At 42.0% G+C, this 25233-nt stretch overlaps 1 protein-coding gene across 1 annotated transcript; it reads left to right on the top strand.

Moving 5' to 3' along the window:
• The first annotated feature begins 16040 nt into the window (after positions 1-16040).
• gpr61 (G protein-coupled receptor 61) lies at positions 16041-20853 on the top strand. Its single transcript, XM_070910589.1, has 2 exons — positions 16041-16123; positions 18302-20853. Exon 2 carries the CDS (start codon positions 18536-18538, stop codon positions 19955-19957), a length of 1422 nt encoding a protein of 473 aa, XP_070766690.1. The 5' UTR covers positions 16041-16123; positions 18302-18535; the 3' UTR covers positions 19958-20853.
• Positions 20854-25233: the final 4380 nt, after the last annotated feature.

Below are 25233 nucleotides of genomic sequence, written 5' to 3'. Positions count from 1 at the left end.
TGAATAAAAAGACACAGCCCAAAAAGCCTAAAAAAAAAAGCTCTCAGCTCAGTTACAGCAAGGCCATAGTTACTATACATGGTCATAAAACTGAAATCAATATAACTGAAATCAATAACATTGGTAGATACGTCATCAACTAAAAGGGTGAGTTTCCTGTCTCTTCACTGACACCGAGGTGCAGTGTCCTCTTTCCAGAGCACAGTTGAAAGTAGCTGGTTACACAGAAGCAAACTGTCAAGCAGAAGTCCCTTTTTTTTAATTGAAATGTAAAATACTGAATGTTTGACTGAAAACAGACATGATGTTGAATCTACAACTGTTTGCTACACATTAAAAACTGCTTCCAGATGAATGTATGGTCCATTTTCTCACTTGAAGGTGTTAATGGACCGAAGTGTTATTGTTTTTACATCTGGTGTTGATCGTGCAGCTTGCACCAAAGACATTGTTAATAATGTATTCATTCTAAACAAATCTGTCAGACTGTAGTATGTCTGACGCAGGTAAGCGAGGTGTTTAGCTCATCAGGGGTCAAGTTACCCCTCTTGCTGTATCACTTCCCTCTGGCTCGAACACAAAACATGAAAAAGAAAGAAAACGTAATCATTGTTTGGCCTGCATCTGGACTGCTCTTGGTTTCCATGGCAACACTTTCAGTTTTTTTGCGTTTGATCGGAAGTGCAGGGATGAAACAAGTTCACTCAACAATCATACCTCAGAGAAAAAGCCCACATGGACGGCACATGTTTGAATGAAAGCAAAGCTGTTTGTAATCTTAACACGTCTTATTCTCCCATTGCTTAGCAACAGGCCGGGCTTTGGCCAAGTGCGCTTTCAACAGCGGACGGCACTACTCTAAATCACGGAGAAAGGGGGTGCAGGTGTCAGCCTAAACTGAAGCGCTGTGAGCATTAACAATGGATGTAATAGGGAGGCAGGGCACACATTGTTTTCACTCACTAATTAAAGCTGTCACTAATGCAGCTACAAGCTTTGCTGTAATAACTGGGCATAATTACCTCTGTCAGGTGAAACTGTCAAGCCAAGGAGCTGTTACAGATCTATTTAAAGCTGTCAAGTGTACCATAAAGACAGACATAACAAAGGATATCATGTTGTGTTGTTGATAGTCTGAATAGAGAGAGGATGAGAGAGAGATATTGGAAGACAAGGCATTTCCCAGTCTGTATCTCTAATACCTGTTAATCCGTTCCTCAGGGCAAAGATAAAGGAGTTGATGCATGCTGGCTGGTCCCAAAGGAAACTGATGATTCTCTGCTAATTAACTATGTGGGAAAACAACGATAATCCTCTGTCTTTGCAATAAGAAGACGTGCCCCTGCACCCGGCCAATGAGATCCCCCTGGAGAAGGCAGGAAAAGACTCTAAATAGCCAGTGACTCACTGCCTTGAAAATGTTTTGGCTTCCTGTGTCAGAAATAAGAATTCAAACATGGCCTGTGATAAGGATGCATGTGCAGCAGTAGTTTTAGCCTACAGCACATCCTGTATTCAGCACTCATGCCCCATGTGCTTCTGTGTTGTCTCCTCATGTTCAGTTTTTGACTCAGCGTCTCTTATAACTCCCTGCTCCGGAGCCATTTTGGGAGTGTGTCAGAGAGGTGCAACAGGCGGAGCAGCAGCAGTCAACTCAGAGCACATTACTCGGCAGAGAATGACCGAGACCGTGCATATCCCAGAGTCCCTCTCGTTGTCTTTGCTAAGAGCCCATCAAGCCAGAGTGGACAGGTTAAAACGCTGGCCTGCAGGGCTTGTTTGCTGAGCACTTGGCTCTCTCTCTTTTTTTTTTTTACCTTCACTTTTGCCTGTGTCTGTGGCCACTAGTGGCACATCAAGCCTGGATGAAGAGGTCTTCTCTACAGCTCTCCAGTCAAACGGCAATGATTGTGCTCCAGGGGAGACAGAAAATTGCATCTGCGTTTTGGAGTAGAGTGCTGTAATGAGGCTGAGAGGAAAGCATGCAGGGTGCAGCCCTGAATGTCTTTATATGCTGGTGCCATGTTGAGATACAAAATGTTCTTCATTTTAAAAACAAGAAGCAGAATGATTATCAATATCAATAAATCACAGTAATACAGTTAGAATTGTCAATACACTGCTGCAATAACAGAATGGAATAAGGAGACTTTTTTTCCCAACGCACTTGAATGAATCTTTTGCAAAACCTCAGTGAGATTAATGTGGAAACATTACATTATAATGGGGTGAGTGCTATGTGATACAGGAAAGTAAAGTATAACTGAGTACCTCAAAGAGATAAAGGAGCCTGAAAACATGGATATGCTGCACCCTCTAAACCATAATGGATCACAAGCAGGACGGAGGGCGGCGTTTGCTAGGACTCGATGGAGCAAGGGGAGGAGAGGGGACGCAGGGCCGAAAGGGGAGAGATCCTTGATGGGAGGAGGAGAGGGTGGCAGAGCGAGAAAGGAATGTCCTTTGGCTTTTTGAAGTCAAGTGTCCTGTTGCATCATTAGATCAGGGGTGTTTACTGTGTGCCTTTATTTATTCAGCCCTGGGCTGTGAATAATGGAGCACACACCGAGGAGGCTCCTTGTCAGCGGAGGTGAAGACACAGCCAACTGAGGGGAATCAAGAAAGAAAGAAGTATTGCAATAGCTTACTCAAGTAAAAGTAGCACTATGAAAATACTCAAGGCATGCATTCATAATTTTACTTTTTTCATAGTGTTATATCATTGGATTATTATTATTATTATGCAATAAGATGCATTTGAATGTTCTTCTAAAGTTTTAGCAGGTTGAGGTACAGAACATGCTAACTATGTTGAGCAGTTTAATCTATAACAATACATCGTTTTTTTATGACTTGGTCACATGCTTTGTGTGCAAAATCTTAATCTTCAAAGTAACAAGTAACTCCAGCTGTCAGATGAATGTGGTGCAGTAAAAAGTACAATATTTCCCTCTGAAATGTAGTGGAGTATCAGTATAAAGTAACTTCAAATGGAAGTGCTCGATGAAAGTACCTCAAAACTGTTCAATACTTGAGTAAATGTACTTCGTTACATTTCACCACTGCAATTCTCGAACTCACTTGCATGTAATTGAGTGTACACCTCTTCGATTAATGGACATGTCGATGCTCTCTGCTGCTTCTAAATTTAGTCATCCTCAAAGCACTCAGGCGCACCTTCTCAATTCCCATCATTAGCTGGTTGACTATTATCAGATACCAGGATGAGGTCAGCCCGCCTGAGCACCGCTTCGTCTCGTATCCCCCTGAACTCTGGCCTTCACAGTGCCAGCCAAAACAAAACCTGACTGCCCTGATTGCATAAGACACATGCCTCACGCATGAATGCACTGCAGTGACTCCAATATGAGTAAGAGGATTTTAAAAACAGGTTTTAGGCTTTTCCCCTGTCCAATAGCTCTCTCCTGCCAGCATGTGGTTTGTGCAATCCCACGATGCACTAGTGGAAAGTCAGCCCAAAAAGCCAATTCAGCAGCAGCTCCAGACAGACAGACAGACAGACAGACAGACAGACAGACAGACAGACCCAGCCCCGTGTTAAGCAGGACCTGGCCTTTGCAGTTGTTATATAATGGCTGCTGATGCTGAGGGAGTGAATGAGTCAGTTATGCTGGAGGATGTATCTATTATTCAGGTGTGGGTTCGCCTTCAGGTGCTCTCCCATGTGCCCATCTTCCAGCCAAGACTGGACACACTCTGTGGCGGAGCTGCAGTCCTCCAGCGGTGCACCGTTCAGTTTCAAGAAGCAGAAATTGTTTTTATAGCCAGAAATAAAGTCACCAAATTTACCAGAAAATATTCTGTTATAGGCCTTTTACACAGCAGACATTTTGACTTGTTGTCACAGATGTTAGTAATAACATTAATGATAATGCATTACATTCAAGTGTCCCAGAGTGAAGGCATGCATAATACCAGGATCCTGAAACTGAAGAATCTAAATGGAATACAGCCATCATTTACTGCATTATTTATTCCTGTGCTTTTCCTACTTAAGATCTTAAGATCTCTTCTTCAAGAGAGGCTGACAGTATAAGAACAAGACAAGCAAACAAAACTCCAACACAACTTTTATCCTTTATTTTAAAAACCTAAAAGCTAAATCTAAACCCATTTGAATGTACTATTTCTCTTGACCTTTACAGCTACTGTACATGACAGATAAAGAAACTAGACACACACACACTCCCAAACGTGCCTTTCGTTTCTGTTTGTGGCTGCGGAAGAGATATTAGTGAACGCTGATCTTCACAAATCATTCTTGGTTTTGATTCTGGGAAGTTTGAAAGTGACTCTATGTTTTTAAATTAACCCAGGATGACAACCAGATATGTGAAGTATAGTTGACATTATGCAAGTTTTTTTTCTGTGTGATTTCATGCGATTTAATGTTTTAATAAGCTGTACTGCACAATTAAAAATCCTACATCTGCTGCAAAACAGTGAGAGTGTGTGGTCTTGTATGGGACTATGATGCGGACTGAAGTATTGTCATCCCAGCGCCCTGTGGTGGAAAGTACTTCCACTTAAGTACTGCACTTATGTACCCATCACCCATCAACTACATCAACTTTTCACTCCACTATGAGTGAAGCTAGAGTTACTAATTACTTTGCAGAGTAACAATTTACATACAAAACATATGATCAACTTTCAGAATATGATGCATTGTTTAAGAAAAACTGTGTGCTGTGCTGGGCGGGTAGTGTGCAGTGGGCTTTTAGAGCTTCTTTGTCAAAAACATCTGCCCACTGTTTCTGTAAACGATGCTGATGAGAGCAGTGGGAGTCAACCAAAACAGTAGCTGTGGGCTGTAAAACCAAAACAACGAGGGAAACTGCAGAAGGGTTGATAATTCTCTGTTGGTTTGTCAATATGAGCGACACCTTTCATATTCCATGTAGTCATTTGATCCATTAGTGATGTAAAAACATTGACAAGAGCAGCCTTAACTCATATTTTGAATGCAGGACTTTTGCTTGTAACAGAATATTTTTACACTGTAGTGTCGCTAATTTTACTTTTTATACTTCTCTTACCACTGCCTGTGCTTTTTATTTGTCTGTGTTCCTTTTTACTTTTCCCAGTGATTCTCCAGAGGCATCGGGTGACTCATTTGGAAAGCTACAATGTTACTGCAACCGTGGTACCATCAGATTTGGTGCCTGACATCCGTGTCATGATGATGGCTATCCAGGGTCCAGGGCCGTCCTACATACTGCAACCGAAACAACCACAATCGAGAGAAAAGGCTCGGCACTCTGGGGATCACGAGAAGGAGAGCGCTACTGTAAATTAAACAGATTTGTTTCGTGTCTGTGTCGGTCTGTAATAATCTTCGGCTTGGGGGACAGGCTTGTAGCGAGCTTTAAGGGATTTAAAAGGCTGCACTTCTCTTCTTCTCTATTAATCACAGCCCTCTGTGGTGTGCGGACGTTTTCTGGGAAACAGGGGTTTAATGCAGGGTCATTATTACAGCTCCATCCTGTTTCTGCTGTCATTGTCAGCTGTGCACTCACTGACAAGTACAAATAAAACTCTTCCTCTTAAACAAACTCACGGTAAAAAAAAAATATATATATATAGAAAATATAGTTCACTTGAGCACTTAACTGTTCTGGTTATAACCTCTTTAATGGATTTCCACCTCTGAGTTTTTTTTACATCTGATCCAGCTGTATACACAGACACAAAGACCCTTGGTTTGCTTATGTGTTGTCAGAAATATAAATCCTGTAGTTTTAACATTTGTCCTTTTGTCTAATCTGCCTTTCCCCTAATGAACACGCAAATCTACACAAGCACAATATTTATTTTCCAGTCCCAGAATAATGTATTACAGTGTTATTATGTTGTAATCTGTGCCCAGACATGAATCACATTTGAAATGCTTTGGGTTAAGCTCCTTATTTTTTGTTATTTTAAAAAATTATACAGTATAATACACACGGTGTCCCTGAGAGATAAAACTGGCTACTTAGAAAGAATCATCAAACAATTGTATTGTGACAATAATAAATGATTTAAAAGTCTGAAAAACCTTTTAGGATTATTGGGTACAGTGAAGCAAAGCTCAGTCACTATATTTGGCAGAAATGGATCATGGGCAATAAAGGTCAATAAAGCCAGAAGGAAGCAGATTAGAGTATTTACACAGGTGATACTTTTCACTTGCTCCAGGTATTTGAACTGCAGTCAGTTAAAGTATGGAGACCACTGTCAGAAACCATAGAGAAAAACAATTATCCTCAATGCTTTTCTTGTCTTTTATTGATTGATTGATGGTTTTGAATTGACATAATGTGGACAGGCATATTTCCTGAGGAAGTGCATTTGTGGTCAAAACATCATCGTCACTGTGAGGAGTTGGGAACGAGAAAGCAGCCTGCAGGTATTCTTTCATCTTTTTGTGTGGCTTGTTGTTGCCCAGCACCTTCAAACATTTTGTGGATGTGTGCCTCCTGATGATCGCGGCACTGCAGCTCGTTCCCTTTTCTGGCTGAGAGTTAGACGAGAAGATTGTTACCACTCTCAGATTTGTCTGTAAAATATAAGGCTACAGTCAGCAGGCTTAGCTTAGCACAAACATGGGAAACGGTAACAACATCCATATACCAGTTTATCTAATTTGTTTAATCTGTACAAAACCCCAAAATTACCATTAGCCGACAAATTGCAGTGCTGTTAGCGAGCTCTTTCCCCCCGTTTCCAGTCTTTGTGCTAAGCTAACCGGCTGCTGGCTGTGGCCTTATATATCAAATTGTTCTTTGGCTAATCTTCTCATCTAGCAAGAAAGCAAAGAACTATTGTTTTTTTTCCAGGGTTTTTGTATTTTGCAGTTTCAGTTTGTCCCTGACTTGTACTGTAAACTGTAAACTTGTGCGTGTGCTGCTGTGGCAGCAGTCAGGATGTGTTTTAGGTTGTTGAGCCGTTGTGTCTGAGTGCCCGACTAGCTTGAAGGCTGCCTGGCTGATTTCCAGTTCCAGTTTCTCACTCCTCTGAATGCTGACAGCTGGCTTGCATTATTAACTGTGCAGCATCTGCCTGGATTTCACAACACCCCCCCCCCGCAGGACTCAGCTCTGGCTCTAATGAGGACAGAAGACATGAGTAAGATTGCAGTGGTAATACTGCACTGGTGTCTGAGTGCAGTCCTCACCTGGTGCTCATGGTTTTCATGTCAGATGTCTCATATAGGATTATAGAGGAGAGACCACCAGCAGGACTTTGAGTCCCTCACTGACAGAACTGCATATGATTTAACAGTGAAAAGCTCACAAAACTCACAAACTGTACTAAAGACATGGCAAGTTGCTGCGTGAATGTTTCACTTTTGCAGACCTCTGGCATTTGTAATGTTCTCATAAATATGTATGTCATGACTATTACTGCCACCTAATGTTCATTCGGACAGTTAGAGTGAGCAATGCTTTTTCATCAGCTGTCAAACCACAGAATAGGTTGTGCAGTGTGAGCCACTGTAATATTAACACACAATAACTTTTTATTTTACAAATCACTCTGCGGCCTTTTCAGCAGTTTTAAAACTGACTAACGTCATTTAACAGCCTTGCATGGAAATATATTACCAAATAAAATTCAATTTCAACATGTAATTTAGCATCATTAATCACAGTGTTTGTGACTAATGAGTCACTGAGAGTGAAATAGTGTAACTCCAGTTGTTACCAAGGCAGACTCAAAGATATATGCTGGAAAGGACAGACCATCGCAATGAAAAAAAAAAGTCTTTACTTTCAGAGATGTGAGATTTTAAACATCAATTTTAGGTTAATTAATAAAAAATACTTTTTTGTCACAATTGTGGGAACTTTCAGCTCAAAGAAAAGATTCACAGAAATGGAAATATCACAATTTGTGGCCTTTGACTTTTAGCTTTAGCCATGCTAGCAGTCTTGTTCTAAGGACGGCAATGTTAGCTGGTCGGTGAGTCCAGACTGAAATATCTATCGGATGGATTGTCATGAAAGTTTATACAGACATTCATGTTGTCCTCAGGATTATTTGTAATCACTTTGGTGATCCCTGCTCTTTTCATCTAGCATCATCATCCCAATCATCAACCTTTTACTTTTTTGCCTCATGCCTCTCCATTTGTAAAGCACTTTGTACTCACTGATTTTGAGTGCTGGGTACATGAACTTTATTATTATCATTATTATTATTATTATTGTTCCCATTAGCCTCAGCTCTCCTAATTAGCAAATGCTAGCGTGCTAACATGCTAAATTAAGATGGCAAACATGGTAAACATTATACCTGCCTCACAACAAACACAGCTGTGCCTCACAGAGATGCTAGCATGGCTGCTGTAGACTCTTATTAACTGTAACTAATATAATAATCCCATCAATTCCATCTAATTCAAGCATTATATTCATTTTTTTCTCAGAAATGTGTTTTATTTTCTCTCATGGTATTCTTTAGACATCAGACCTGCTCTCTAGCTCTGCTGTGATGCTGCTGGTCCAATAAGCTGTAGGCTTGATCTCAGTAGGCCGAGCCTTGATTTTTGCCTGCCGGGAGAGACGAGGTCAGAGTCCACATGCAAACATCAACTCTGTACATATTCTGTATTAACATAATAAATTGTTCCACGAATTGGGCAGACTGAAATGGGTTTAATCTTTCTGTTGGACAACCACTTTTTTAAAAATAATCTAGGACTTCCACGTTACTATTTACATTACATACAAATGATAAAATGATCTAATTGAGTCGAGGGACAAGAATGAGCTCATTTGTTATGTAACTACACGTTTTCTCTGAAGAGAAAGAGAGAGAGAATAATCCTTTTATGAAAAACAAAAAGTTACAGATTACACCCACTCCCATAGTATCAAAATGGATAAAGCAAAAGCTGAGAGGTGGGCTAAGTGAAGATAACTGAAATACGCTTCTGTCCAAAGGCTCTGAGTGCTCATATTTATGATGCATATCGATGTTACATCTAATACTGCTGAGCTCAGGCTTCCTGATGCGAGCAGGGAAAGGAGAGAATATAAATGCAAATATGTCATCCTTATTGGCAGAAGAGAGAAGAGACTTGTGGTGTTTGATGGGTAACCTACAGAGGGGAGGGGCGTGTGATGGCCTCGGCCTCGGTTCTGCTTGATGGTACGGCCATTAATTAACTGAATGACAACACTGACTGGTTTCTATGGAAAATTGCACCGCACCCACAGGACATCCTTTGAGTTTGCTGTTTGTATTTTGAATTCTAGTGTTTCACAAGGTTGTTACAGAAACACCAACATCCAAATACAGAACATTTGCTGTTACTGCACGGAGGATTAACAGTAAAATTATAAATGAACGTTAATGCGCTGCTCAGGACTGAGACAGAGAGGAATGTGACGCACCGTGTTTTGACTAAAGTGTTCGACAGTTTGGGATATACGCTTGTTCACTTTCTTGCCGTGAGTTTAGCTAATAGCTAAGCATAAAGAGTGGAAACAAGGGGAAACAGCACAGCTAAACCTCTAAACCTAACAATATTACATCTCGTTTGTTAAATCTGTGTAAAAAAAGTGTACGTTGTGGTATTATGGCGGTTATATGCGGGACTATTTCTTGGAATCACTGTGCTCTGAAGTAAAATAATTAAAACTACAGCTTAATGTTTTTACACTTTCTTTATTTCCAGTCTTTATGCTAAGCTAAGCTAACCGGCTTCTGGCTGTAGATTCATATTTACTGTACAAATAGTAGTAGTATCAATATTCTCAGCTAACTCTCAGCAAGAAAGTGAATGAGCATATTTCCCAAAATGTCAAACATCTCCTTCAAATGTGACTCAACTTTTATGATTTCTAAACACCCTGATGAAGACTATAATAATGGCTTGCTGGCCATGTTTCAATGCAGACATTTTAACTTGTTTAAGTGCCTGAGATCATTTCTTTTCTGCTTTCCAAACATGTTTTGTAGCCTTGAATGTTTATAACACAAATGCTTTAATGGCACCACACTGTTCACGTTTCAGGACCTTTGTTTTATAATGTGCTAAATAAATGTGTGGGGGAAAATACATGTTGGTGGGTTTAAAAGGTATCTGTTTGACAGCTCAGTCCTTGCAACAGGCAGAAAAATCGTTGTTGTTTTGTTCACCCCATATACGTATAGGGGATGGACAAAATAACAGAAACACTTTATGGAATGCAATCCAGCACACTAGTGTAAAAAAATCACTGAAGAGAAGAATCCCACCTCTCTGATACACAAGGGAGACTGTCTGTGTCAGGTCTGATGTATTGATGTATTGGATTTAATTATATTGTGCCCCCCCCCCCCCCCCCCCCCCCCCCCCCTTTGTGCTTTTGGTCCACCGGGTCCATTTGTGTGGTTCTGAGCTGTGTGTCCTTCTAACAGATGAAGGTCGTGTCGTGCTGCAGTGTAAAGCAGCAAAAGCCCCTGTGGGCCATTTGTGACTCAACCAAGGACATCTCTCCTCACTGCACCACCAGATGCTACTAATGCTTCTTATTCATGGACGTTGTCACCTCCAGAAAGTCAGAGTCCCAAAATATTTGAACAGGGACAAAGGAGTTTTTACTTTTAGTTGTAAGCTGATGTCAGAATGCAAATCTGTGTTTTTATGTATTTTTTTACGTAAGTCAGTGTGTGGCTTAATGACACATTTTGAATCAGTTGAATGACATGAAACTACTCACAGTCAGTAAGTGAATAAAGAACAGTAACTCGAAGGGGAGTCATGATGTTCTCACAATAAAAAGTGTGACAATGAAAAGAGTCATCGAGCATCTGTGGACTTGAGGCGGCACATTGTATTTTTCCAGTCGCAAATAAGTGTTTAAAAAGTAACATTTTACCTCACATTAACATTTAAGTTTAACATATTACAGTTACAGATAAAAACAGATTATACTGTACGATCAGCAGCAAGAACTCAGATTCAAATGCCTGCAAGAGGCCATATTATCCTCAGTTTTTTATTTTCATCAGTCTTGGCTCATTTTTAGAGGTTCAGTGTTAAAATACGTCCCCAGACAGACAGCGGCCTGGAGCATCGACACTCATCAGTGACTCAGTGTGTGCAGAGGATGACAGTGCCAACCTGGAGCCAACAGAGAGTGATAATTGTGTCTGTTTGGACTTCAATGCATGACTCTGGGGAGCCAAACAGAACAAACCAGTTACCGTCACTGGTTAGTGTATTCTCTGGCTGCCTACAGAGGGCAGGCCGTCCCAGGACTCCCAGCAGGCTATCTCAAATTGCACTGAGGATCTTTATAGTTGAAGTCAGCTCTAAAATTGCAGATTTCCATCATGGAGTCCATTAAATTCAAGTATTTGCTCAAAAATACAAATCTCTTTAAATAAAATTGTTATTGGGTGTTTTATGTGTCTGAAATGACCAGGTGTTGTTCCCTCAGTGCTGCAGAGTGAATGTTTAAAACCAGGCAGCATAAAATATGTTATGATCTACATGCTCTAATAACTCTAAAGGAGGTAGTGGAGCGTGTCGATCAACATTATCAACTCTTTCTTCCCATCTCTGCAGAAACACACTGTGAGAGACTCAACACACCCATAGAAAATCTAGTTTGGGTCACTGCTGTTTTCCAAAGTCCTTGCAGCTACGGTATGCATATTTAAATGAAACTTAGCATAATTTGTGATTAGCAGTGTCGCTCAGAGGGTTTTATCAGCTCATATCGGTTTGTGCGCACTCCCCCGTCTGCTGAGGAGCACGGTGGGGTGTTAGTAATCAGTCTGATGTGACCTTCCAGGTGGATGTTGCTCCCTGGGGTACCGTGGGAGGATAAAACTGGAGCAAAGCTGACTTAACTCTGGTCATATACTGGCTACCCACATGTGTTATAAATGTATTGAGTACTAGGCATCACAGAGGATGATGAAACAGATAATATATAAAAAATATGTGGCATTGATTTGGTTTTAAAATAATGTGCGCGCTCACTTGCTGGTTTGAATAACCATGAGCATGTCAGTCATGGGGGTCATGAAGCCCCAAGTGAAACAATTCAGCTCTGTATGAAATAATGCAAAAGGATTTTTGTGGATCAAGTTATCCCTGGGGGTTTGACGTCAGCACAAACATGATAATCACTTCTTGCGAGAACAGTGAGTTTGTGTGTCTGCTTGAGTGCATCACAACTGCTGAGCTGAAATGCACCGATAGACAAATAGACAAATCCCATATTGCTTTTCTATCTTTTGCCTCATTCATCTTAAACTATTGATAAACTAATTCTAGTGGTCCTCACCATTTTCCCACAGTGTGTGCACTTGAATGAGGGCAAAAACGTCAGTGTGACACATACATTTAATGGCCATGATGATGAACCACATAAATGACTGTCCAGCTCTGTGAGCATGAATCAATTCAATTCAATTTTATTTTATTTAGCGCCAAATCACAACAAAAGTCATCTCATGACACTTTACAAATAGTGCAGGTCTAGACCGTACTCTTTATAATATTATTACCGGGACCATGGCGGCAGCAGCCAGGCGTACCAAGACCAAGATCCACCGGAACCTGCGAGACGAGAAAGCACAAAGAAACTCCGGGGAAGAAATAAAGTTAGTAACATGCATTGGACTGTGATGAATGTGTTAAGATGGAGAGGGAGAGGAGGAAAGCTCAGTGCATCATGGGAAGTCCCCCAGCAGTATAGGTCTATAGCAGCACAACTAGAGGCTGGTCCAGGCAGGCCTGAGCCAGCCCTAGCTATAAGCGTTATCAAAAAGAAAAAGCCTACTCTTAAAAGTAGAGAGTGTGTCTGCCTCCTGGACGCAAGCTGGTTTCACAGGAGAGGAGCTTGATAGCTGAAGGCTCTGGCTCCTGTTCTGCTTTTGGAGACTGTAGGAACCACAAGCAACCCTGCATTTTATTTCAGGATCCTCTCTGGGATTGTTTCTTGTTAAATGTGAGAGCTCCCTCTACTGATGAGATTTGAGATCACAATGGAAAACAATATCAGATGAGCAGCTGTATTTGAGCATGAACCAGCCCACCTGCCTGTCCAGTTAAATAGGGAGAAAAGGAAACACATTGAACACAAGTCCTGATGGCTGGTAATGTGTTCAGTGTGTACGAGACTGTGTGTGTATTTATGCCCTTTTCTTATCTGCTGTGGGCGGATAGGAGAGGGGGGTGGATGTGGTCCGGGGGGGGGGGGGGGGGGGGGGGTTGCCCAGGCAAGCAGGGAGGCTGAAGTTGGGGTTGCCATGGAAACCATTGTATTTCCCTCCCCTGTGATTGGTGCTGCTGGTGTGAGCAAGTATCTGCTATTTCTATCATTATTCAACACCTCAGACACGAGCGCAGTCACAGGACAAACACACACACACACACAATACATACATTAACAAACACAAACAAAGACTTGTCTATACTCCATTTCCATCTTCAAAACGGCTCAATAGTATCACTATCTTCACATCTTGGGTTATTATTGTACATAAAAACTCTCAGGGCATTATTTATCATGTTGTGTCTCAGCAATACAGTTTACTCCAAACACATTTCAGGGGAAAATAAATATCTGATACTGTCTTTTTCCTACAGATCATATGAGCGACCGCAGCAGCAGCACACAGTCTGATCATAAAACCGTCCCTGCTACAAAATCCACTCAAAAACAACAGCGTGTGAGACAAAGCAGGTTCATGTCAGGTAACCTTAGCACTTGGATCAATAAGCAAACATGTGTTCAACTTGCCAATTGATTTATCAGTGAATCAATGACTCATGACCTAATCAGGGTTTGTGGAGCTACACTTCCACTGATGAATGAAATCCTCAGGAAATAGACTTCATGAAAGAGAGCTGTCACGTACTGATGTGTGGGACAGTCCATTCATACAAATCCTGAGGGAGGAATAAGCAATTTTCAGAGCATCAATTGAGACAAGAAAAGCCTAAAAATAAAGCCCATACACTGTACACTGGATAACAAAGGGAATGAATACAGTAAAATACAGTAACATAAAAAAACGAGTAGAGTTGACAGATACAACAGCCACCTCCATACATCAAAAGGTTACTTCTTGTGTCCAAAGCACATTGTTATTAAATCACCTCATTTGGCACTATTACTAAAAGTATGATTCACAGGGAAAAAACAGAGCGTGAGCCAGAGGCAGCAACAGTGGGCCAACCTGTTTACAAGTGTTTAATCCCAAAATAAGATACTCAAGCTAATGAGATATCCTCTAAAATGACACAAAAAAAAAACACAAACTTGCGCTCTAATCATCTGATATTCTTAAAGTTCCTCATATATCTCCCTCTTTTATTCCAACAGCTGGGATCGATCTTAACATTAATCAATCTTAGATACTTTTGTCTGATAGTACTTATAGGCTGCGTATTGTAAGAAGAGTTGGCGTAACAAGCTGTACACCTTTTTGGTCTGTAGAAAATCTTCTATTGTTTGTGTAATTATAGATTGAAAAATATGTGTCAAATTTCCAGATTTCCAGATTTTTATGACTCCTGTCAAAGGTGCCAACTAACACTTATTTCCATTAACAATTGATATGATGTGATATGATTATTTTTCGATTATTCGTTTAGTCTTTGAAATATTCAAAAACCAAGTTCTTTAAAACCAAAGTAACATTCAGTCTCGCAGTCCAAAACCCAAAGATCGACTGTACAAAATAATATAAAACACAAACATTTGCTACTTTTGCTTGATTACATAAATATAACAATTCTGATAGATCTTCAATCAAATAATTGATTAATCGACTAATTGTTTCAGCTCTCTTTGTTTTTATTCTTTTCTGCTGGTTGTCTGACATTTGTTTTTTTCTTGAGTGCCCATTGTTACACTGTCAATGTTTTTTGTTCTCAGGTCTCGAAACGAGTCTACCCGATTAAATAACAACAAACAGAATACTAATATTCAAAAAAGACATTGTAGAGATCAACATCTGAATTGCACAATCCATTGGATCCTACATCTCACACTCCGGTGGTAAACAAATTCATTCCTGAGGGCTGGAGAATAGTTGAGTAAGTGCAATATGTATGTTGTGCGTGGGCCGGGCTTTTGTAAATGTTAATCTCAGCTCATTAACATTAACCACTGGGATTCTTTTCCTCTCTGCGAATCAATAATCCAGCCTCGTGAGAGGGCTTTTGCCGGATTGTGCATCGAGGGAGATCTTGGTGGGCTGAGCATTAGGAGACAAAGAATTAGAGAAATTCTGATCCAGAGGATGAAGGTGATTTTCTCTCCTAATTGTTGGCTACTTCTGCACCTGTTAGCGGGACCTGGTGTGACCTGCGGTGAGATCAGTTGGAAGGGTGAAAAGCAGAGACCATCCCTCTGTGAGGAGCCTGGAGGCAGCAAGGCACTAAGACCCAGTGGAGAGCAGGGAGGCTGGGTGCTGCCTTCCCACCCGCCGCCTGCCTGTCTGCTCTGCACAGCTCTGCAGTTGCCCTGGGCGCATGTCGGAGCCACTACATGTGTGTGTGAAAGTGTGTGAGGTGGAAGAATGTGTGTGTGTGTTCACCCTTTGCCCATCACAGGCTAGAAGACAAGAGCCCTCTCCTCATTTTTTTATTTTTTTTTTATTGTTGTTGTTGCTCCATCTCCCTTCTGCTCCTGCTCTGCCTCTCCCGCCTGGATCGAAGACCTGGCTAGAAGAGAGCTGAGTGGAGGGGTGTGTGTGTGTGTGAGTGTGTGTGTGTGTGTGTGTGTGTGTGTGTGTGTGTGTGTGCGTGCGTGCGTGCGTGCGTGCGTGCGTGCGTGCGTGCGTGCGTGCGTGCGTGTGTGTGTGTGTGTGTGTGTTTGAAGGGATGGGGAGGGGGATGATCATCTTGGTTGGGTGGGAGGTGATAACAAGATGAAAGGTGCCAGGTGAGGAGGAGACACAGGAGCGACCCTCTCCTCTCCCCCCTCTCCTCTCTCTCTCTCTCTCCCTCTCTCTCTCTGTGTGTGACGTGGTGTGTGTGGTGTGTCAGTGTGTGTGTGTGTGTGTGTGTGAGAGAGAGAGAGAGAGAGAGAGCGAAACAGGTCGGCTCTCCTTCAGTAGACTGTGAACCTGCACAGGAGGAAGCAGCCCTCTCCAGACTGAGGTATGTCACCGGCCTCTCATCAACACACATCTCCACACATACCTACCCTGTTAGCGGAGTGTGCGTTGAGATGTGTGTGTGTGTGTTTTTCTTTTGGGGTGGAAGTTAGGATGCTGGAAAGGTGGGACATGGGTAAAACCTGACTCAAGAGAATGATACTAGAGCCAGTGTTTTCTTTCATCATATCACACGTTATCTTTGTGTATCCATGTAGAAGGACGACGTTTGTGGGGAGAGACACCTCGTTTCATGCATGTTAATTTAAACTCCTGGCTTGTCAGCGCAGCGTGTCACTGCTGAGGAGTGAAACAGTTTTGCAATGAAAGGGACACTTGAACAACAGGCTAGTTTTCTCCTCGCAGTAAACACCGTGTCATGTGCATATTACAGGGTCATATGGTTTTTAGTCGGCAGCCGGAGAGATTCTGCTGCAACCTTTATATTCTCGCTTTGTGTGAATCTGTTTGGAGTTCCTGAGTCAGAGTTGAACTATAAATTGTAATTGTACTACGCTCATTGATTTGATTATTGGAGGCTGTGCTGTGAGAGAGCCACTAAGCCCCTATTTTATCCTTTTATTGTTTAAATTGTGCCTGTGTGGTGTTGACATGATACAAATTTTCCGATTTGGATGCTTTTTAGTGTGATTTTGTGTAATAAAAAGCCCTTTTAGGGACTAGAACATTTTACTTCAGGGAGTTGTGGTGATAATGTGTTTCCTTTAGAGCAACAATTTCCATTTTGGTGGTCCTTGGAGCACCAAAGTGACTCCAGACACCAGAGAGCAATAAAACAATCAATGATGATTAGACTAGGAATCTCCTGAGGGCTGCTCCACAGGGGTTGCTACATCATAGCTGAGATGTTGTTTATTGGTTATTTTATTAGGCTGAAGGTGACTGTAACCCTTTGACCTATTCAGCAAAGGCCACCTACTTACGCCTTGCGTCTATCAGGTGATAGTCGTGCTCGATGGGCGTACGTGGGCAGGAAAAGAACAGGCCCCTTGCAGGAAAGAAGCCTGTCACACTTGTGAAATGGAAAACTTGCACATGCAGGTGGGCAGCATATGGAAATGTACCAAAGGCTTAGTGCTCGTTCCACGGCTTTTACAGTGTGTGGGGTTGCGTCCAGGTGAGGTTATGACAGTAAACACAGCACGGGGCCTCTCGACTACTCAACTGGCCACACAAACACTTCCACTTGACTGCTGAAGGCTGCTCTGCCATCATTTACATGAATTTTAGATACAATTTTACTATAGCTACATACATTTTATTCATTCAGTCTCTCAAAATGTGTTTTCCTATGAATCAGAAAATCATAGGAAGCTTAACATTGTCTATTTTTCATGTCATGCTCATAATAACGTGGAGTGTTTATCGATCATTTGCTTCCATCACTTCAGACAGCACGGGGCTCTGTAATGCTGAGTTGGGCAGTTTTATTTATTCACTCATCCAGTTTGCTTCTTGACTCTGTTAAGGGGGACATATGGTCCACTCTGCACTTTTAGCTTCTCCCTGGGGCACCGGCTGCCCTGAAAACACACATCTGAGGATGCAGATGTCAAATATGTAGTAAATTACGAGCCCGGCTACAAGTGAGTGCGGACTGCATCAAGTCTGACGGCTTTACAGCTGTAGAACAGGGACTCAGCGTCAGATTACAGCAACAGAAATAATGTTTCACAAAAGACTGCATTTGATATAAGTGACATCAGATTGCTTGTAAATTCCCAGTTTTGAATTGATCTAAGTCTGCATCGATTTGTCTTTTGATGAGTGGATAGACTAAAAAAAAGGATTATAATGTTGTTATTTGCATTAACAGTAGATTAGATTGATGGTTTTTAGGCATTTTCTATCCAACACAGACTGAGCAAAAAGGATTTAGGTGACTTTTGGGATGACAGATCTATCAACTTGTCTTTCCACACGACGATATGTTATATTTCATCAAGGTGTAGGTCATATAACATCCATAAAACTATGTAATCTGAAAGGTAGTTTTTCATAATTTCATGTCCTACATATATTATGCACCTTTCAAACTAGGATTAGAAAACAAGTATTATTTGTCATATTTCATGAAATTCACTCAAATGCATCATGTTGTGAAAACTGAAACAAAATCACTTGCGCCTTCTTTTAAACAGGACTGTCTCGTTTGTTTCAGATCTTTCCGACTGAAGGTCGCATTGGAGAGAGAAGGACGCCTTCACTAAAAATTACAAGGAATTGAGTGAAACCTCCTGTGATCGCGTGCTGAGCTCCAGGCTAAAGTCTACCGGGGTCAGGGCCAGTGACTGACACCACTGCCTGAGCTTCTCAGTGACACCCTATGACAGGGGAGGATGGGTGATGGGCCTGTGAAATTCAGCGGACTCTCTCCTCCTTATCCCATCCTCTCATGGAGCGTCCCGTCACACCGAGCCCCTCCTGGAACACTTCTCTCTCCGGCCTCCTCCCCACGTTTCCAGCCTCCCTGCACCCGAATATCTCTAACGTGACCCTGCCCGTCACAAGTGGCCGAGGTGGGGTGGATCTGAATCAGTCCTTGGCGCTGTGTGCTATGCTCATCATGGATGTGCTGGCAGTGGTGGGGAACTTGGCCGTGATGATTGTCATCACCAAAACGCCGCACCTGCGCAAGTTTGCCTTCGTGTTCCACCTCTGTCTGGTGGACCTGCTGGCAGCGCTGGTGTTGATGCCTCTGGGGATGCTGTCAGACCGAATCCTGGTGGACGAGGCGTTGTGTCGGAGCTATCTCTGCTTGAGTGTGTGTCTAGTGAGTGCTGCCATCCTCACCATATGTGCCATCAATGTGGAGCGCTACTACTACATCGTCCACCCCATGCGTCATGAGGTGAAGATGACAGTGGGGGTGGTGGTGATGGTATTAGTGGGAATCTGGATAAAAGCCGTTGTCATGTCAGTGCTGCCTCTCCTGGGATGGCTGCTCCAGGGGAGCCAGGGTCTGGGGACTCCTTCAGTCCTCGTTCACGGTCAGAGACACTGCTCCCTCCACTGGGCGGGAGGCAGAACCACACGGCTGCTTTTCATGGTCTTCTTTACATTCATCTATTTTCTGTGCCCCATGCTGATCATCCTGGTGGTCTACTGCAACATGTTCAAGGTGGCGCGAGTAGCAGCCATGCAGCATGGCCCCCTTCCCACTTGGATGGACACGCCGCGACAACGGTCGGAGTCCATCAGCAGCCACTCCACCATGGCAGCCAGCCTCGGGGGAACTGGCGCCCGCACCACCCCTCAGAGGACCTTCAGCGGCGGGAAGGCCGCGGTGGTCCTTGTGGCAGTGGGAGGCCAGTTCCTCTGCTGCTGGCTGCCATATTTCTCATTCCATCTCTACTCGGCTGTGGTGTCTACCTCTCCCGCCTCGCTGGCCCAGCTGGAGGACGTGGTCACATGGATTGGCTATTTCTGCTTCACCTCCAACCCCTTCTTCTACGGCTGCCTGAACCGGCAGATTCGTGAGGAGCTGGGCCGCCACCTGGCTTGTCTCTTCAAGCGGGCTGGGCCCAGCGAAGGGGAGCAGCTGCCCAGCCGCGAGGCCTCTATTGAGGAAAACTTTTTGCAGTTCCTTCAGGGCACTGGATGCAATCTGGAGCCCTGCAACTCTCACAGCAGAGCCAGCCCAGAGGAGCCAGAGACTGAGGGCCTTCAGGAATCAGCTGTTCAGCAGAACACGCCAGCTGACTTCCACATCCCAGGGCAGATCCTTGAGGAAACCTCAGAGTTCATACAGCGGCAACAGCTGAACAATGAGCTACATGTATCAGAGAACTGCTGCAAAACTGTACCAGAGCTGTAGCTCTCATGTACTGTCTCCTCTGCCATCTATTATCCAATAAATATACTTAGTTTTATTCATATTTTCTAAACTTTGTTGAATTAATACATCTCTTGTTCATGCTACAACAGTGCTTTTAAGCTAAAAAAAAATCCAGTGAACTGCAAAACTTCTTTGAAGAATATAAGTCATGTAGCTTTTCAGAGAAAGACAAACAGTCACGACGCTGCCGCATTACATATTTTGAGAGCCATACAGTGTCGGACTGTTTTCTGTGTGATGTTAGCAGATGGACACGAAACCCTCGTGTTAATTGTGGAGTGACAAACATCACATGAGCATAAAGAAGTGCTGAAACTTCAGGGGAACACAGTTTATAAAACTATAAGAGCCATTAAAAGGACATTTTAAATGAAGACAGAAGAGTGTTGAGACAAATGCTCAGTGAATTTTTTGTTTTGATAAGATTCATTCATTCATTCCTCATTAACAGTTGGGTTCTCCATCAGAAATTAGAATATAATGTACAGGATAAAATTAGTCATAAAACATAAAAAATACTGTAATGCCATCTGCATTTTCCTCCCCTGGAATATTTTAGTTTTTTCATTTAGTTCAAATAGAGGGAAAAATGTTCCCTCGTTTTTGTGTTTTATGACTTGAAGAAGCCCCTTGACAATCAGTTCAAACTGACTCAGTGATACAGCAGGTTCTCTATGACCAAGCAGGTGTTTAATTATTGATTTAACAAATGATCTAACCATAAAATAAGACTAGTTCATCTCCAACAAAGTGTTATTTTGTAGAACTTTCTGTTGGAAAAAAAACTGAGGAGGAAGTAAAGGTTGTCAGTTATTACTGTAGCTGTCCTTGCCAGTTTGTTTAGCAAATAAAGCAAAGGATCTGTTTCCATCAAAGCGTATTTATTCCACTTGCACATCTCCTCATACCACCAAGGAATTATGCAAAAAAAATGTGTTGGTTTCCCAGTAGGAAGGATTAAATATTAAGAGCCATTTTTAAATGTCTTGCCATTTGAAATATTCATTGTGTTGAAGAGGATCATTCCACATCTGGTGCTGCTGGTGGTATTTATAATAAACAGGCTGACACTCTAGTGTATTTTTAACCATTTTCCAGGAACATTATTATCATGTTTATCTGTTCTTAGTCTTGTGATTATCACCTCCTCACCAAAATCATCTCACATTGGTAGACTCGTGATTCCACCCCCTTCCACTCAAAGAAAAACATTGTGACTGCTTTAATTTGTATGACAGTGATGGAGCTAAAGATTTTTAGCTTTGTGAAAACATTGGCCACAGCACATTATAGCTGTCAGTCTGCTGAAATAAGTGTCAATGTGGACAGATTCGGACACAGCGACCATCCCCCATCACCCCAAGATGTCTGTGCTGTTTGCAGGTAAACACAGGAGCGGTGTGAGTGCTCTTGTGTTTGTGCTATAAACAACCAGGCTTGTTGTGGCTACATAGCACACAGGTGAGACAATGCTTACACATGGCAAGCTTTGCCTTTGGCCTCATTTAGCAACAAATGGGAGACACTGGTGATACTTTCTCTGATCTCAGGTGGAATACAAACAGTTTTGCACAAGTCACACGAGTGGTGACAAATGTTCCAAAGAAAAAGGCACAAATCTCTTACTAAAAACTCTCTCTTACTAAAACACACTCTTTTTATACTTGCTCTCTCTTGCTGCCTTCATCTATTTTGGACTGCCTCATTCCGGACTGTTGGCGTGATCTCCCCCCTGACAAAGGGACCTTTTGTCAGGGGGGAGACATAGTGTTCTTAATTTTCTTGCGATATGACTTTGTTGCTGACTGTTTTTTGCAGACGGGGTCGTCATGTCATCTTGTGCCAGAGGATGGTGCAGTAATGTGAGGCCCAAATTTAGTTAGACAAGACAAAATCACTGCCATAACCTTCAATGTTCCACAATATGTATGCATCTTTAATGTGTTTTTATTAGTAATATTAAAACTACCTTGATTGATTACATCAGCATACAGGAACAAGGGTTTAATCTCTTTAGATGATCTGAGATCTTCCTCATTGAACATTATTGGTCGTCTCCTCTTTATGGTATGATGCTGTAATAAAATTCATTACAAAGCACCCTTATGTTGAGTGTACATCAAACCACCATTCAATCAGCTGGATTTCTGTTACCGTAGCAGCAAAATTGCCCCAACCAATCTGATTAAATGCTTTAATCTCTCGTGTCTGCTGCCATCTGTTGATTACGAGGACGGAGAAATAAGCTGTTGTGAAGGTGAATGGCAGATGATACTCCCAGTTTCAGGAATATTCATGGACGTTGTTAGCTACAGCTTTGTTCACTGTAACTCATCGATACAGTCGATATGTTCATTTTCCTCACTGTATCTTTTTTTTTTTTTTTTTTTGTACCTGAGCTGAAAAGACTCTTTGGATTCTTCATTATTAGGGTTTGTTTTTCCCTTGTTAAGATGTCAGTGTGTATTGGTTACCCATCAGCTGAAATGATTAAAGGCACAGCAAGAAGATTAACTTGAGTGTCGTGGTTGTTGTCGTAGTTACCAGACATTTTCAGATCAATAACCGCATCTATCACATGATCAATCCCGTCAATCATCTCTTTCTCTCCTGCCCTCTTGCTGCCTCCTCCTCTCTGCCTCTGTGAGTGTGTGTGTGTGTGTGTGTGTGTGTGAGAGTGTGTGTGTGTGTGTGTGTGTGTGTGAGGCGTGGGGAGCAGCATCACAGAGGTGAAATGCGGCACTAAGAACAGGATGAAAGAGGAGTGACATTTGGAAGAAGGCAGGATGCTGAAGCTCATCAATGGACACGACACTGTAATGCTCCATGACACTGACCCCACTACTTGCCTGACTTTTTACCACAACTTCAGGTTCAGGAGAACGTAATTAACACCTCAACTCATATGCTAAATGCACAAAATATTGGGGACATTATTTTCATTATTTTGTGCATTGAGGTGAATCCTCGCCATTATCCTTAATGATTTCAATTATAAATCTTAATCTGATGAAAAAAGCAGAAATGTAAATACACAGTTGAGGTAATAAAAAGAATATAAGATTCTTTTGGATGTTAAATATTGTAAGTTTTTAATGCACATCTGAAGGTTTTTTTGGAAAAAAATTAAGTTTTAGCATGTAGTGGCAGTTGTTTTTCACAAGAAAAATCCAAACAGATTCCACGATCAACCCATCAGCACCTCAATTGGCTCATCCTAATTTTCTTACCCTCTCCTGTGCTGCTCCCCATCGGACGGAGTGACTCATAGCTTTCATGTTGAGCAGCGGAGGGCGACTCCCGCAGCGCAGAGAAACAGTTCAAACAGCCTGACCTTTGTGACAGGCTGCAACACGCCCAGCGAAAGTGCTCAAGGACAGATGCCACCATTGCGTCCCTCTTGAGGGCCACTGGATGCACAGCGCAGCCATTCAGTGGATGCGTTGAGTGTGTTTTTTTATAAACCAAACAGATAAACAGAGGCCTGTGATCATTTGAGATTCCACAAACACACTTGCAGCCCCCACAATAGCAACCAAAAACAAGAAAACATCCGTGAGGTATGGAAGCTGTCTGCAGTGAAAAGTCTCCCTCACTGGATCAGAGATGAACTCAATCACATGAATTTCTCACTTACTTCCAAATCCTGACTTTGCAAAAGGAGCTAAATTAGAGATTATTCTTAATTCTGTATAGTGGTTCCAAAAATGAGGTCTGGGGACCTTTAAGGGGATTTGATTAGTCTATTAATTAATGAGCCAGTCACTACTAGCAATGCAATTCTTAAATAACTTTCCTGGTGTTGGAATTAAATGTCTAAGTCTACACCTCAGATATTAAAATCTTATCTACATTTACCCTGCGTGTTATATGATGGCACCATTTTCTAAAAAGGCTATAAGTTGTAACTAGTGTCTTTAATAATGGATAATAAACAATTTACTAATGCTTTATAAATTAGTTAGTAGATTAACAAGAACACATTTTTGGGTTGTGACAAATTCCTTTTGTTGCTGTTAATCATTTTTATTTTCAGTTAATGTAGACACAAATGTTGGTAATCCATAAAAGAAAAATGCTTAATAAATAGTGAAAGGATCACGTTAGCTGATGGAGTAATTTGGCAACCTAGCCAACTAACATAACCGCTCAGTATTTTGCTAGCGATAACGCCAGCAATATAGCGAGCTAAGGTTAGCCAGGTAGCTGTAACTTAGCTACGCTGCATGAATCTGCCGTTGGTTGCTTCGTAACATTAGCTGATACCGCAATTTGCAAACGGCAGTTTACCAGCCACATCAGGCCCAGGAGTCTGGATGAATTAGCTGACGTTATCCACTCAAGTCGTCCATGTTAGCAAGCAAGCTACGTGGACTTTGTGTTGGACTGTGTTTTGGTGGGTGCCAGTCGTTTGTTGATGTTAGCAGACTCCATTTCTAGGCTAAGGTTAGCTAGTGTTGCACAATGTTGGCGCTGAACGTTGAGCTGAACGTTGAGCTGAGGCTCAGGCACTCGGGAGCGTGCTTACCGTCACATCCTTTGGATTTTCCAGGAAAAAAACGTCCTGAGTCCTTTACATTGAAATCGGTCCACAGGTTGCTATAGGCAACCAAGAATGTCGGGGGAAAATGTCATTTTTTAAGTGATGTTACACTCCGTTCACACATTAGCAATAAAAAGCAATTTATACATTTATACACAAAAAGCTACCTTCAATAAATAGATTTTGGTCCAGAGGATAAGTGGCCATACGGTCCAATCAAAAGGATTTTTGACAATTTAGAAGCCCAAAATGTGTTCTTATCAATGGCTTATAAATAATCTATAAACACAATCACATTAAGTGGAGAGATAAAATGTGGAGAGAGATGAAATTATAGTTTCCTGTTATGAAAGGTTCCTTGCAGTAAAATTATGTTAAATGATGTTACCTAAATGTATGTATCACATGAAATCCAATAATCTGGTCTTGTGTTTGCATTAAGATGATCGTCTCAAAGTTGTGGTTCTCTCCCCAATAGATCCAATATAAGTTCTAGGTTTGTTATTGGGCGACCAGGAACAAAACAGGTTTAAAACAATGCCATGAGACTGAAACTGGAATTTGATCTCTTGATCTGAGATGTGTGTTGTTGCTTTGTCTGTTGTCGTTTAGCAGTGAAGTGCAGATTGGATGAGGAGTTTATCAAATACACACCTGCAGTTCAGGTGTGAGTCCACTGGGGGCGATCTCACACCACACAAAACTCTATATG

This window comes from Enoplosus armatus, chromosome 8 (assembly GCF_043641665.1).
Source record: "Enoplosus armatus isolate fEnoArm2 chromosome 8, fEnoArm2.hap1, whole genome shotgun sequence".
In the NCBI taxonomy this organism is placed as follows: domain Eukaryota; kingdom Metazoa; phylum Chordata; class Actinopteri; order Centrarchiformes; family Enoplosidae; genus Enoplosus; species Enoplosus armatus.
Note: the sequence above shows the minus strand (reverse complement) of the source record. Positions and strands in the feature narration are given on the sequence as shown.